We start from the raw sequence: 15932 nt of genomic DNA, 5'->3' as shown, positions 1-15932 counted from the left end.
AACCTGCCTGCTAAAAATCCTAGGAGCAGTCAGTAAGAATAATATTCATTAAAAGAATAGAAAAAGAAGGGTTTGGAAACCCACCACACTCCCCACAAACTGGCTGGTATTTTTTTGTGGCTTTTTTTTATCTGTGCGCTAGAAAATGTAAGAGGCAGGACTCTTGGGGAGCTGTAAGCTCCCATCTCTCTGACTGCTGCTACATTTGGAAGGCATGCCCCAATACCCACAGGGAGAGTTGGGCGCATGGCTGATTTATATAGAAGCATTGTAATCTTACGTAGAAAAAACCTGCTTATTGTTTATCTTTCAGAAATACCTTTACTCAGACAAAATGTCAAAGGTATATTGTATGGTAGGAGTAGGAGGAGAATCTCTGCTTTTTGCTCTATCAAAAACACAAGTGACACTTGTGGAGTGATAAACAAGATGCAAATCTACAATATGTGTGGTGAGTACTGTCAGTGGTGAGCCTGGAGCACCCAGCCTTGTGCTACCTGGGAGCTGTGACTCTGTGGAAGAGAACTGATGGAAAAGCAAAAATAGAGGAGCACTAGGTATTGGTTTACGAAGAAATACTGTGTGAGACAAACAGGCCAGACTTGGTCAGTCCATGAGCGGCAAAGATCAGGCATGGACAGGCTCTAAGCTTCAGTTGGAAATTTGAAAGATGGGAGACTGCTTTCTAAGGAGATTTAAGAAGAATGAACAGAGGAACAATTTTCTTACTGCAAAATTTTTAACTTGTGGACTATCTAAGGTTATGAAGCTTCATTTTTGGAGTATCTTTGAACTGCACAGGGAGCCGGAGTACATAGTTCAAAAACAGTTCTGTACTAGTGATGGAGCAGGCTAGGTGACTGGCCCTGAAACATCTGATTTAATAATTTCTATTGCATAGTTTTGCATGGCTAATGCATAATCTGCTTTTGGAAAAAGAGGATAGATGGGACGTATATTCCATTGGAATATTTCTCTTCCTTGGCTTTTAGGATTAAGAAGTTTGTCATGCCCTATAGAATTGAGCAGCCTGATATTAGTTGCTCTGATGCACTCCTGAAGTTGCCAAAGGCATGGACAGGAAGCAGTGTGTCTTCAGTGGGATAGCTGAGCTTGTGAAAAGGAAACTGGCCTCAAATACTTCAGCAGCCAGTGCAGAACCAATGCTAAAAGCTTCTAAAACTAAGTCAGAGCAATCCCACCACACTGCTTATTATCACATCTCACTTCTGAGAAGGAAAATAAAGCTATACATAACAGTTTTACTTTGTTATCTTTAGGAAAGGTATATTTGTATTTAAGTTACTATTAATGAAGGCTGATGGACTAGAGATTGTATTTTTTTTTCCAGCTAGCGCAATTTCTGCATTTGAATTAAAGAGCCAGTTCAAATTTTTCAAGGGGAATGAATTCCTCTGATCTGTAAAACATATGTTTTTGAAGTGGATTCATGCTGCCTGCATGTATTAACTCTCTTAATACAACTATACCATAAATCAAACCTTAGGGAAGTAGGATAGACAAGAGACAGGAAAATGCTAGTGAGTGGAAGGATGGTTACAATCTTTTCTTATGGTCTTGAACAAATCTGTTAACCTCTCTGTACCTCAGGTTTCCCAGCTATAAACTGAGGCTAAAATTCATATTTCCTGGAGAGCTGCTGCTAGACATCATGCCAGCGTTTGTAAAATATTAGAGCAAGGTGTAGATCATCATTACTGTCTGCTGGTTGTCAGAATATACATGGAGGAAAAAGAAATGCATGAATGTGTTAAAATAGGCCGTAATTTCTTTATGGAGGCTTGGGCAGAATTCCAGTTGCTTTAAATCATGTATTTAATTAATACCCATCTATTGAAGCACTGCGTCCCAGCCAGGAGCTGACATTGTATTTGCTTTGCTATAAACATAATAGGATGAGTTTGTGGCAGAAGAGAAGGTTTATTTTAAGCTTCTTATAGATATTTATGACATAAATGTTTCCTGATCCTGCAGGGAAAAAGGGGAAATAAACAAGCAAGTCATATCTGGAGTAGGACACCACCACCTTGAACAAGCAAGCTCAGTCCCAGTGTCACTGAGACCAGTGGCAGGGTCAGAGCTAGATTTAACTGTCAGATGCAAACATACCCTTTTGTGAGAGACCACAGATGGAACTAGACATGCAGGTCTGGGAGCTTGACTCTGGCCCAGATTGAAAGTGGAGCTGAGGAGGCAGCAGCCTGCAGAGAACATCTCTGCTGCAGCTCCCAGATGCATGCTGGTTAGTGCCTTGGTGCCTTTCATGGCACAGGGAGCACGTGGGTTGCAGGATGCTGAGCAGCACCAACCTCTTGGGTGTCTTGGTTCACAGGCTTTGTTTCATGTATCTTTGTGCCTCCTGGTTCAGGTCATATTTGAGTTGCTGACAGCACCTATTATCCCAATGGATGGACTGAGATACAGGGCATTTCAGGGCCATACTTGGTTTGATGGCTGTACATGTCTAAGCTAGTCCCTGTGCCTGCTGTGACATCCAAGGCCAGGAGAATAAGGGGAGGTTCACAGTCCTGCCCTCTCAGGCACCTTTCCTTGGCTGTGTGGGCAGTCAGTGGAGAGAAGCTGTTGTGATGCCTACAAGGAGTAGGCACAATATTAACATGCCTGACTTGCCCTAGGCACCACTGGAAGTTTGTGGCAACACATGGAGTCAGAGCTAGACCCCTGATGATTAGCTTTGCTTTTCTCTTGTTGACACCTATAGCTCCTGCTGACTTCAGCTTTAGCTACCGATGTGGGTATCTAAGAACCAGGCTTCATATTCCCACAAGTGGATTAAAATGATGTCTAGTAATTTATGCAGGTTATGAGCACACAGCATATGGAGAATGAGTACTCTTTCCATTATTGCCACCAGACATCCCTACTCTGAGTTTATTAGTCAAAAAGAAGCTGTGTATCAGATTTTCCTATTTAAGCCATATAAACATCTGGAAGTCCAATCACATTTCTATGAAATCTTAAAGCTGAGAAAGGTTTTTAACAAGGGCTGGTGGGCAGAGCAGCTAAATCAGCTTATAGAAATGAGATAGAGAGCAATGAAAAATAATTGACTCAGTGCCTGCTTGTACATACAACCACTTGTCAGCCAATAAAAAAGAAATAGAGAGATTCTGTAGGAATTCTTGAAAAGTGTCCTCTAACTTTCATTTCAGTTGACACTAGAAGTTGATGGCTGGGGACATGGAATTGTTTAGTTCCAAGTTGCTGTTTCCACTCTGCATTGGTTGGTCAGTCCACTGTCTGGTTAGTGATCTCTTCTGGTGACGTTTTACCAAAAAAAAAACACATCATTTTTTTTCCAGTGCACAGGAATTCATGTTGTGAAGTAGCAACTTTCTTGGCTACCCTAGCAGACACAACATGGATTGGTCATGAAAAAGAAGTGGTAGGGAAGAGAAAATTCTGCTATTGGTGTTGCATTAGAAATCCCTTGGCCTTCAGGGAATCAGCAGCACACAATTCATGCCACTGGTCAGTAACTACTACATCATAAAGAAAGTTTTTAAAGACAGGGGAAAAATGAGGCTAGCAAACTTTTTGGTACTTCATCTTCCTTTGCACTAGTTTTATACAGAACTAACTCTGTTGGCATCTGATTTACTCAGGTCAAAAGGAGAATAGGGCTTTTCTCTGTGCAGTTTTTCTAGTACATTTTCATGTCTCAGTTGTGTCATCTTTTTTTGCTAGACAATATTAAATAGCTGTACTACTAAGCTGCTTGTATTAAGGTAATATATATGACAGTAATGAATTGGACCCTTCACAGAGCTGAAGCTTTCACAGAGAGATAAGCCAAGGCAACAACAGACAAACAAAATTTCCATCCAGATGTTAATGAAACAATAAAGTCCTTTTATAGTTTGGTCAAAGACCTAAGGCTGTGTCATTTAACTAAAAGCAGCCATAATAAAGCAAACAGAATTTAAAGTGTTAATCCAACTTTCATTAAAAAAATTGTCTATGTTGTGGCATGTGTGGACTCTGTTAGAAGCAGACTGAATTACAGCCCTGACAATCTCTCATCCTCCAACACTTTGTTTTAACTGGATCAACTCTCTGTTCATTAGATATATTACTGGGTTTATTTTAAAGCCACACTTTTTTTTTTTTTTTTAAATCAGGGGCTAAGCTCATGTTTATTTGAGGCTTCAGAAGAATATCTTTCTTTGCCAGTGGAGAATCTGCATCAGCTACAAATGACAAAAAAGGAAAGCTGACTCATGGCAAAGATTTTAAATAAGTCAGTGGGAACATTTGAGAAATAGGAATTTATGCCCTACCATGGAAGAGCATGTGGACTATGGCCCAAAAATGGCTAGGGCATAATTTCACCAAAGCTATATCAAGTGTAGCTTAGATTCTTTGAGGTGAGGCAAACAGTTCCCAAGTGAGACACACATGGTCCATGAAACCAACACATCCAAGTGCTCAGGTGAGAAAAACTGCCTATGGTCTGAGGGAGGACATTCAGAATGAAAGCAATCTGGGCTTAGGTTAAGAGGAATGGTCAACTCAATGTTGGGAAGATAGGCCTGTTAAGCAGCTTGTTATTATGGGTTGTCCATGATGAATTTATGGCATGTTGGTGGAAAGTGAAAGCATCTTTCAAACAAGGAAAGTTATCCTTGTGTTCTTTGTGGTTTATGTGGTGAAGCTTCAGTTCGGATTCTATTTTAAGTAGTAATTATTTATAGTGATGGCTGTTAACATGTAGACTTTTTTGTCCTCAGAGATCCCAAAGAGCTCTTGCAGATTACATATAAGATCATTTTATTAACTTTGTTGATATGAATGTTTTAAGCACAAGAAATCCTGAGCCCACGAGGATCTGTTCCTGTAGCACCTGCTGCACACCAAGTCCAAAAACTAGTCTAAGTCCACTGTGAAAGGCTTTTTGTTTTCTTAGCTAGACACCATGGCTTGAAAGACGCTTCCTCTTAGATCCTAGCTCTTGGGAGACTGTTTTAGTTAGGAACATGTAGTGCGATGTTTTGTCTTCTGAAGGAACATAAACACTTAAGTCCTCAGTCCTAAAAACCACTGTCTCAAATTCTATTTTCTGCTCTTTGGTCCCACACATATAGCAAACCTAAAAGAATAAATACCACTAATGCATGTAGACAACTTCGCTGCTAATATTGCAAATCTGAATTGCAGTCTTGAAGGCAGTGTCAAATCAGAGGGCCAAGCTGGCAGCCTTTGCACTCTTCAAGGATTATCACTTCTCTGTGATCCACGAAGTTTTAAGTTTCTTTTTCTCCAGTTAATAAAGAATGGCAGAAACGTAGCTCACTAAAAATTTTCAAGCTCGTATTTTGGGCTTGAAGCAAGTTTACTTACTTTTTAAGTGAACTTTCCCTTTTTCAGCATTTTTTCTTTGCTGATGCTTTCAAGCTTTAACTCTTCAGATAATGTAAGCTAAAGTCTGCAAAGGACATGCTGGTTGAGAAGCTGTCACTGTTGTGTGGGAACGTGTCTTTGTGGTGAGTTTATTGGGACCACTCTGTGTTTCTCTTTGCTCAGGGAAGCCATACGGTGCAGATGACTTCCTCCCCGTGCTCATGTATGTGTTGGCCCGCAGCAACTTGACTGAAGTCCTTCTGAATGTGGAGTATATGATGGAGCTGATGGACCCTGCTCTGCAGCTAGGGGAAGGTACAGTGTTTGCTCCTGGGATATTCACTTTGGAAATCATTATTTACCTTGCTTCAGTGTTTGTGAAAGTGGGGAAGCAAGACTCTGGCTAGGCTTTGTGGATAAGCTTTGGCCAAGATTTTCAAATCTGAGGCTCTAAAATTATTGTCAAACACTTTAAATGTTTTTAGGATTGCAGTGCCCTTAGACACCAGCTTGACAGGCAGGGACCCAGCATAAATGAGAAGTGAGCTGCTGGATTAGTAACCTAAACAGAGACCTCTAGTGTTCCTTGGCCCAAAGGCTGAAAAGTTAAAAGGTCTTTGCTTAAAATTAAACTGCTGCTGCAATCCATTGTGTGGATACTTTTGTGTATTTTGGTGAGTAAAGAGCACCTTTCTTAAATTGCATTGTATGCCTGGGGCCATACATCATTCTCATGGTCACTCCATTCTTAAATTTGAGTGACCCCTTTGACAGTGTTCTCTGGCTGAGTATCATAGCGAGGCAGAGAAAGGAAAGTCGGGTTAGAGAAGAATATTGGGTTTGGATATGAATAAAGACCTTTGCTATTAGAGGGATAAATACCCCAGGGAACTGTGGGCCTTTAGTTTCTTAAATATAGCTTGGGAAGCAAATGCTACTAACAGTGACAGAGTTAGGCCCTCTGAATTAGGAACACAGATTATTTTTCACCAAGTAGTCACTAAACCAATAAAATGGGTTTTATTTTAGACTTTGTTTTGGTAAGTACTGAGTTTCTAGAAAGGAGTCCTGGATGAACAACAGCAGACTAATTTTATTTTTATTAAATAGAATCATAGAATCATTCAGGTTGGAAAAGACCTTTAAGATCATCAAGTCAAACCGTAAACCTAACACTGCTAAGTCCACCATGTCCCTAAGTGCCTCATCCACACATCTTTTAAAAACCTCCAGGGATGGTGACTCAGCCCTCCCTGGGCAGCCTGTTCCAATGTCTGACAACCCTTTCCGTGAAGAAATTTTTCATAATATCCAATCTAAACTTCCCCTGATGCAACTTGAGGCCGTTTCCTCTTGTCCTATCACTAGTCACTTGGGAGAAGAGACCAACACCCACCTCTCTACAACTGCCTTTCAGGGAGTTGTAGAGAGCAATAAGGTCTCCCCTCAGCCTCCTCTTCTCCAGGCTGAACAACCCCAGTTCCCTCAGCCGCTCCTCATAAGACTTGTGCTCCAGACCCCTCACCAGCTTTGTAGCTCTCCTCTGTACATGCTCCAGCACCTCAATGTCCTTCTTGTAGTGAGGCGCCCAAAACTGAACACAGTAGTCAAGGTACAGCCTCACCAGTGCCGAGTACAGGGGGACAATCACTTCCCTAGTCCTGCTGGCCACACTGTTTCTGACACGAGCCAGGATGCCGTTGGCCTTCTTGGCCACCTGGGCACACTGCTGGCTCATATTCAGCCGACTGTTGATCAACACCCCCAGGTCCTTTTCCACCAAGCAGCTTTCCAGCCACTCGTCCCCAAGCCTGTAGCGTTGCATGGGGTTGTTGGGCCCCAAGTGCAGGACCTGGCACTTGGCCCTGTTGAACCTCATACAATTGGCCTGGGCCCATTGATCCAACCTGTCCAGATCCCTCTGCAGAGCCTTCCTACCCTCGAGCAGATCAACACTCCCTCCCAACTTGGTGTTGTCTGCAACTGAGGGTGCACTCGATCCCTTGTCCAGATATTGATAAAGATATTAAGACCAGCCCCAGTACCGAGCCCTGGAGAATACCGCTTGTGACCAGTTGCCAACTGGACTTAACTCCGTTCACCACAACCCTTTGGGCCCAGCCATCCACCCAGTTTTTTACCCAGTGAAAAGTGCACCCATCCAAGCCATGAGCAGTCAGTTTCTCCAGGAGAACGCTGTGGGAAGTGGTGTCAAAAGCTTTACTAAAGTCTAGGTAGACTACATCCACAGACTTTCCCTCATCCGCTAAAAGAGTCACTTTGTCATAGGAGATCGGGTTAGTCAGGCAGGACCTGCCTTTCATAAACCCATGGTGACTGGGCCTGATAGCCTTGTTGTCCTGTACATGCCACGTGATGGCACTCAATATGATCTGCTCCATAATCTTCCCTGGCACCGAGGTCAGACTGACAGGCCTGTAGTTCCCCGGATCCTCCTTCTGGCCCTTCTTGTAGATGGGTGTCACATTTGCTAACCTCCAGTCAACTGGGACCTCCCCAGTTAGCCAGGACTGCTGGTAGATGATGGAAAGTGGCTTGGTGAGCAGTTACACCAGCTCCCTCAGTACCCTTGAGTGGATCCCATCCAGCCCCATAGACTTGTGGGTGTCTAAGTGGCGTAGCAGTTTGCTAACCATTTCCCCTTGGATTGTGGGGGCTTTATTCTGCTCCCTGTCCCTATCTTCCAGCTCAGGGGGTTGGGTACCCAGAGAACAACTGGTCTTACTGTTAAAGACTGAGGCAAAGAAGGCATTAAGTACCTCAGCCTTTTCCTCATCCTTTGTCGCTATGTTTCCTGACGTGTCCAGTAAAGGATGAAGATTCTCCTTAGCTCTCCTTTTGTTGCTAATGTATTTATAGAAACATTTTTTGTTGTCTTGTACGGCCGTCACCAGGTTAAGTTCTAGCTGGGCTTTGGTCCTTCTAATTTTCTCCCTGCAAAACCTCACAACATCCTTGTAGTCCTCCTGAGTTGCCTGCCCTTTCTTCCAGAGGTCATAAACTCTTTTCTTTTTCCTGAGTTCCATCCAAAGCTCTCTCTTCTTCCCCGCTGTCTCACCTTCTGGCACATGGGAAGCCTGCTCCTGTGCCTTTAAGACTCCCTTCTTGAAGAGTGTCCAGCCTTCCTGGACTCCTTTGCCCTTCAGGACTGCCTCCCAAGGGACTCTGTCCACCAGGCTGCTAAACAGGCCGAAGTCAGCCCTCTGGAAGTCCAAGGTAGCAGTTCTGCTGACACACACACACACCCCCCCCTTACTTCTCTGACATTCAAAAACTCTGTCATTTCATGATCACCGTGCCCAAGAGGGCCTCCCACCGTTGCATCCCCCACAAGTTCACAAACAACAGGTCCAGCAGAGCACCTTCCCTAGTTGGCTCATTCACCAGCTGTGTCAGGAAGTTATCTTCCACACACTCCAGGAACCTCCTGGACTGTTTCCTCTCTACCGTATTGTATTTCCAGAAAACATCTGGTAAGTTGAAGTCCCCCACAAGAAGAAGGGCTAGTGATCATGAGACTTCTCCCAGCTGCTTATAGAATATTTTGTCTGTCTCCGCATCCTGGTTGGGTGGTCTATAACAGACTACCACCATGATAGCTGCCTTGTTGGCCTTCCTCCTGATTCTTACCCACAGACACTCAACGCTATCGTCACCATCGTTAACCTCTAGACAGTCAAAACACTTCTTGACACACAGGGCTACCACACCATCTCTCCTCCTTGCCTGTCCCTTCTGAAGATTTTGTAGCCATCCAGTGGAGCACTCCAGTTGTGCAAGTCATCCCACCGTGTTTCCGTGATGGCCACTATATCATAGTTTTCCTGCTGGACAATGGCTTCCAGCTCCTCCTGTTTGTTGCCCATGCTGTGTGCATTGGTATAGATGCACTTTAGTTGGGCTATTGATCCTGCCACCTTTTTGGGAGGAGAAGCCCTAATTCCTATGTGACTGATCTCAAGTGCTTTCCTGGTTTCTAGCACATTTACAATCCCTACGTCTTTCCTGCCCCATGGGTCCCCATCCCCTACCTCTGCTGAGACGGCAGTCCAAAGATCCTCACCAGCACACCGCCCCTCAAACACTGGCATGCCACCCCAGCGAGCCTGATTTTATCCCTTACCCCCTTCAATTCTAGTTTAAAGCTCTTTCAATGAGCCCTGCTAACTCCTGCGCCAGGATCCTTCTCCCCCTCAGAGACAGGCGTTCCCCTGTCACCTCGTATAGAGCGACCCATGATCAAAGAATCCAAAATTCTGCTGGGGACACCAGTCTCGGAGCCAGATATTGATCAGCTGGCTCTTCCCGTTTCTTCACTCATCGTTCCCTGCCAATGGAAGGATGGAGGAGAACACCACTTGTGCTCCCGATCCCCCGACAAGTTGTCCCAAGGCCCTGAAGTCTCCTTGATTGCCCTTGGGCTTCTTGTTGCAACTTCATCACTGCCTACCTGAAGAATCAATAATGGATAATAATCTGAGGGCCGTACCAGGGTAGAAAGTTTTCTTGTCACATCTTTAACATGGGCCCCAGGGAGGCAGCAGACTTCCCTAAGAAGTGGGAAGGAGGTATAAGTCTGTAACTAAGAGCATGTCATCCCAGCACAGTGCAGAGGTGGGCCGAAGTAGGTACTAACAGAATGAGCAGTAGCAATGCAATTGTATTAGTGAGGGTTTCTGCACAGGCTAATTTTCCTGCTGAAAAGAATTGTTAGCAGAAAAAATGTTAGCCTAAGCACAGCATTTTGTTGACATAACTAAGCTGGTTTTGGTGACTACGCTGCCCACAGGTTCTTCATTTCAAAACAGCACACTTACAAGGCTGGTTACTGAAGTCAGCTGGGTTGGGGAGCTCAGGGTATCAAAGGCAAAGCTGGCTGGAAGTTCTCTTAAGTCAAAGATGCAAAGACTGTGTGAAATGTGCACTCCAGTCAAAGGGGAAAAATTTTGTGAGGGAGTTCTAGATCAAACTGGCTGAATTATCACATCAGAAAGGAGACTAGGAGTAACTGCGTGTACAGGGAATGGAAAAAAAATAATGTATCAGTGAACACAGCTCTGAGATCACAAAGCGCAGGGCTAAAACGGGAACTGGCGAAAGTTAATCTGAGTTAGGCCTTTCAAAGTTAAATGTCAAAAGGTGATTCAGACACAGAAATAAAAGGAAAAAAAGGAAAGCAGAAGTGAGAAAACTGTGAAACTGCATCACGTCAATACACAAAATCATTTAAATCTGACCTCCAAATTAAAAACTTACTTTGAATTCATTTTATAGCAACAGTGATGTTGACTACCGGGGCAAAGGCAAGGACAGATGATGGGGAATGACTGTGTAGAAAAGAAGACATTAGAAAGAGGAAGAAAAATTAGTTCTTAAAGAAGATGTAATGAATTCCTGGCGTGGGGGACTGGGAGATCTTCCTCCCTGGATTCTGAGGGAAGGGATTCACCAGGTCACGGGTCCCATCATGGGGACCGTGACTCTGCCAGAGCAGGAGAAATACTGAATGTCAGAGAAACGACTGTAGTAACTATATTTAAGAGGGGGAAAGAGGCACTTGCAGGCTTGTTAGCCTGTTCTCAGCAGCGCTTTGCGGGAGACAGTAAAGAGAGAGTGTTTTTGGTGTATGCAGACCTCCGTAGCTATGGGACATTCCTCACTGGATCCACCTGAGTACAGAAAGCCAAATGGCAATGTCTTGGTCTCTCCTCTCCTACACCAAACATTAACGGTGGTCTAAAAATACTGCTCTTAAATAAAATGCTGTCTTAGCCACCGCTTACGCAACCAGCCACAAAGACCGTGGAGCTCCTCAGAGCCTGGGGAAGCGGTAGGACACCCCAGGCGGGCTGCTGCGGGGGTTGGCTGGTGTGGAAGTGCCACCTAGAGGCAACGGCAATTATTACGAACCTTGCAAAAACTCGCGAGCACTTCCCCCTGTTCTCCTGGCAGCCGGGCTGAGGGGTCAGCAGCAGGGGGCGGCGCAGAGGCCGGGCGGTGGCCCGGCCCGGCATGGGAGCTGGCAGGCGGCGCCGGCCCCCGCCGAGGCCCGGCCTCTCGCCCGCTTCAGGCCGGGCGTGCTCTCGCCTGGAGGCGCAGGGGACACGTCTCCATCCCCACTGCCTCTGGGAGACGGCGCTGCTGCTGCCTGAGCAGCTCTGCGGGCTGGGCCTTCCCTCTGTTAGCAGGGACCCCGGCCCGAGCCTCTCGCTCACCCGCGCGGCTGAGCCGGGAGGCAGCTGGGAAGATGAGCGCTTTTCATTACGCCAGCGCGGGGCCGTGCCCTGCCACGGGGCTGCCCCACAACCAAAGCAGCAGCTTCCTCATATTCAACTCTGTCCTCTTACCAGGGCTTATCTTCATCTCTGTTGATGAAGCCTCTTCTTACCCCGGTCCAGCTGCTTCCCTGGCTGCTACAGTTGGTCATTGATTACCTGCCAGCACCACAGCAGCCAGGGAGTTTCCGAAGGAAAAGGGCGGGCTGCAGGCTTTTACCCGTTTATCCCCTGTTTCTCTGCTTTGCCAAGATTTGTCCCACAACTCTGAACAGTCCAGGAATTACTCTCAGCCAAACATCTGGGCTCCCTGTCTAGTTGCTAGAGATGGAGGGAGTAGAGGATAACTTGTCCTTGCAGGTCTGACATATCCTTCAGTGGTGCTGAGCCCACAGGGGATCCAGGCTCTAAACATTTCAGCAACGTAGCTAGAGTTGGAGGGGCTGAATCCAGGCCTTGTACTTTTCCTACAGAGTACACTACGATTGTTACTACTTCCTTGCATTATGGGGCTGCTCAGGAGCCCAAATTACAGACCTGTTGCACTGGCCCTGTTAAACACAACAAAAAGATGTCCATGCCCCAAGGAATAAACCATCTGTGGTTAAAGGCATTGGTTTGGGTTTGTTTGTAAAAGCAGCTTTTGTAGTAGTTTACCTTCAGTCTGTGTTTCTTCCTACAGCCTCAGCAATCTGGGCAGTGACGTTGCTGTGAAGGAGAAGGGGGTGGAGGACGCTGGTCGTTAGGTCTCCTTTCTCTTGGGTTAACACCAGACACCCCTGCACTCCCTGCAGTAAGGCACAGGCAGTGCAAGTGTCAGACAGCGGCCACTGCGCAGGCACAAGCAGGCAGGATGGAAATGAATGGCCCATGCTGGTGCAATGTTCATACAAGACCCTCTCCTTTCACAGGCTCCTATTATTTAACCACCACCTATGGGGCCCTGGAGCACATCAAGAACTACGACAAAATCACTGTCACGCGACAGCTGAGCATGGAGGTGCAGGACTCCATTCACCGCTGGGAGCGACGGAGGACGCTGAACAAGGCCCGGGCTTCCCGCTCATCAGTGCAGGTAGCTGGCATTATTTTCTAGGAAAAAAGCCTGGAAGATGAACATGCTCTCTCCTAATTTTTAATATGATAATTATTTTAAAACAAAATTAACTCAAATCAATATTAAAAACCAAAAGTACATACAGTGTAATATTTCCAAATCTTAAAAAAACACACCTCATTTGAAATATATATTACTTACAAAATGCATTTTGAAGTCTTGAAGTACCCTCATAATGACATAATTTTAAATATGACTGCAGAGTGATTTCGTTGTTCGTTCTTGAAGGAGGCATGCTAGGAGCCTTCGCATGTGGAGAGCTGCGGCATGGAGGCAGGGAGCCCCTCTTCTCCGTCACCTTTAGGGCCTGGGGAAATCATGGGCTAAGCTGAGGAGATATGAGCAGGCTACACGGGGCAGTTCCTAGATGGCATAAAGCTGTAGGAGGACCTGGGACATCCCAAGAGCCTGTCAGACAAGCATCTTCCAGAGCCTGGCTTCTCCTGTCCAGCAGCAGGGAAGACCCAAGAACGTCTGGTTAGCTTTGAAGCCCGTGCTGTGTATGGCCCAGCAAAGACCTCCCCGTGCACCAGCTGGGGAGAGTCCCAGGAGGGATGGGTGCTCTGGGCCTCCCCCCATGGCGAGGCTGGGTGCAGGACCAGGCAGTCGGGACGTCCTGCCAGCCCCATGTCCTGCGATCAAATTGTCGCCCACAGGGAGGCAGCAAAGGCCACGTCGCAGGTTCCGTAAAGCCTTCACCGTGCAAAACTGAAAATTGTCAATGCCGAGGGGAAGGCCAGGGCAAGTCTCCTGCGGGGGAGACCCAGTCCATACAACCCAAGCATGGAGTTGAGTATGTTTCCCATATTGCAGTCAAAACAGCCCCTGATGATCTCAGAACTTGTGAACGGTGGATGGGATACACCAAATACCCATCCAGACCCAAGTGCTGCTCTGGCAGCAGCTCATAGCAGGTACCTAGCATGGAGAATAATAGCTGAGCAAGCAACTGCCACATTTCCCCAGATTCTCACTGCCTCCAGCAGTGTAAGGGCCATTTTCCATTCCTTGGAATGAGAGGTACTATCAGAGACATGTGAGCCCATCCTGGCAGAGGTAAACAGCTTGCTGATGTGTTCAGCATGCCCCTGCACATCCCTCTGCCTGCCTTAATTCCAAACGCAGTTTGGAAACCCATAGTCCACATATTTGGCAAATCTCACTTCTGCTGGGGAACCTGAGTATCTTCTGACCAAAATAGCTGGGAATTTTTTTGAACTTCACAGATGTACATTAAATACACAGGTTCCACTGTGACCAAAAGCTCTCTAGATTCTGTTCCTCATGAGTTTGGCAGGAGGAAAGTCATCCCAACAGTTGTTACTGCCTGAAACAGGATATGAGTAAATCAGCCTTCTCAGCATAACAACTTCTGTTTCCTTACTGATGGAAGGAAGTTCGGAGGGCATGCTCTCGAGGTGCTGTTTGGGTGACGGTGGAGTTGCAAGGGTCATCGCACTGACAGCCCTTTCCTGTTTCTGTGAGACAGGGCTTTCAGGCCAGATCTCTGAGGTTTTTGGCTTGTTATTCTGGTCTGTTACTTCTTTGCATCCTATTTCTTCAGGAGCTCTAGATAGATGGGAGAAGGAACTGTTGCAGACTGCTCATTAATGATAGTCACCAAAATCAGAAAAAAGCTTTCACTTATATATCTTTACAGGGCTAATTATTTGGTTAAGTGTTTGTTAGTTTAAGTATTTGCTGATTCAGTGCTTGTTCGTCAGAGCTTGTTCATCAGAGGGGAGAAAGGAGAGAATAACGGGGGCATTGGAGGATGACTGAAGGGTATTTGGGAGCGTTTAGGAGCTCTAGGCAGCTAGAGCTTTGGGCTGAATTCTGCCTCCTTCCCTCTAGGCAGCTAGAGCTTTGGGCTGAATTCTGCCTCCTTCCAAAGTCCCAAGTCACTGTGTTAACTGCAAGATCTATCCTCATGTTTCTCTTCAGGATTTCATCTCTATTTCCTTTCTGGAAATTGGTGCTTACTCAAGGACACTTGCCTCCCGGAACGACACCACCACTGAGCAGCTGAGCCAGCAGTGTGCCGAAAAGTTTGAAGTCTCTCATCCCAAGGACTATGGACTCTTTGTTTATGTTGATGACCAGTGGCTGCAGCTAGACAAAGGTGCCCTTCCTCACCATATCAAAGCCTCCCTGCTGAAGAGTGAAACCAAGAAAGATTTCCATTTTATTTATAAACCAATAGAGCACAAAAACCCACCAGTTCCAATTGTCAAAGAGTCAGACTTTCCCTAAGGGCCATGCTGCTCTTTGTTGTGTTTGCTGTCATCCCGAAAGGGCTGGATAGTTTATCTCATGAGATCCTCTGGTATCTGCAGACCTCAGTCGGTCTCTGGAGCGTGGCCTTCAACATAGCATAGACGTACTAATTGTAGATGCTCTCTGAATACAGGGCATTTCTCAGCAGAGTTCATTTGCAGAAATAAAAGGAGCATTCAGGAGAACGTTCATCCTCTGGAAAACTTGAAGTATCAAACCTCAGAACCTCTCGCTGGCAACCAGCCGACGTCGCAGAATGTAAATGGACAGTGGAGAAAATCCAGCGATCTTGCGGAAAAGTGGACATTTACTCCATAATAAATTATGGCAGGTGTGAATCACCTCGGTGCACAAGGCCTGTGAAAGGTCTGCAGACACTTCAATGCTATCTGGAGGTAAGACTGTGTTTACGCCTTACAGTATCTGTTCAGCCAGTTTGAATAAACTGAGTCTTGTCTGATGTATTCAGTGGCGTAGGGTTGCTACCTGTAGCAAAACTCCATCTCTGTCTTGCTGTCTACAACATGTCATTGCCTTTGAAAGCCACATAATTACAGACCATGCAAGATGATCCTGTACCTTCACTAAGAATACATTTTCTGCCATCTATTTGTCACTGAAATCAGGTAGCATAGGCATTTTCATCAATATATTTTTCTTAAAGATTGAAAGTCTTCACCATCAGTTTTACATGTACAGCAGTTTTAATCACATTGGTTGTATGATAATGTCTGGTTAACTGTATATTTATTTCCATGTATGATATGGTGCAATTATTTTAAAATAAGCATTTGTAAAGAACTTAATAATTTGCCCAGTGTAGCAAACCAGATTAAAATTTGAAAGTCAAAAAGAGCTGG

The 15932-nt window shown here is 45.5% G+C and overlaps 1 protein-coding gene across 1 annotated transcript in view; it reads left to right on the top strand.

Annotated features, from left to right (window-relative positions):
• The window catches only part of LOC104257216 (ras and Rab interactor 3), a 177072-nt gene extending 161140 nt beyond the window's left edge, over positions 1–15932 (top strand). The window contains exons 25-27 of the mRNA XM_059819509.1: positions 5566–5697; positions 12590–12753; positions 14740–15932. Coding sequence (XP_059675492.1) covers positions 5566–5697; positions 12590–12753; positions 14740–15048 — 605 coding nt within the window. The 3' untranslated portion in view covers positions 15049–15932. The remainder of the gene's footprint in view (positions 1–5565; positions 5698–12589; positions 12754–14739) is intronic.

This window comes from Gavia stellata, chromosome 7, assembly GCF_030936135.1.
Source record: "Gavia stellata isolate bGavSte3 chromosome 7, bGavSte3.hap2, whole genome shotgun sequence".
NCBI lineage: Eukaryota > Metazoa > Chordata > Aves > Gaviiformes > Gaviidae > Gavia > Gavia stellata.
The sequence above is the reverse complement of the archived record's forward strand: the minus strand, read 5'-3'. Positions and strand labels throughout refer to the sequence as shown.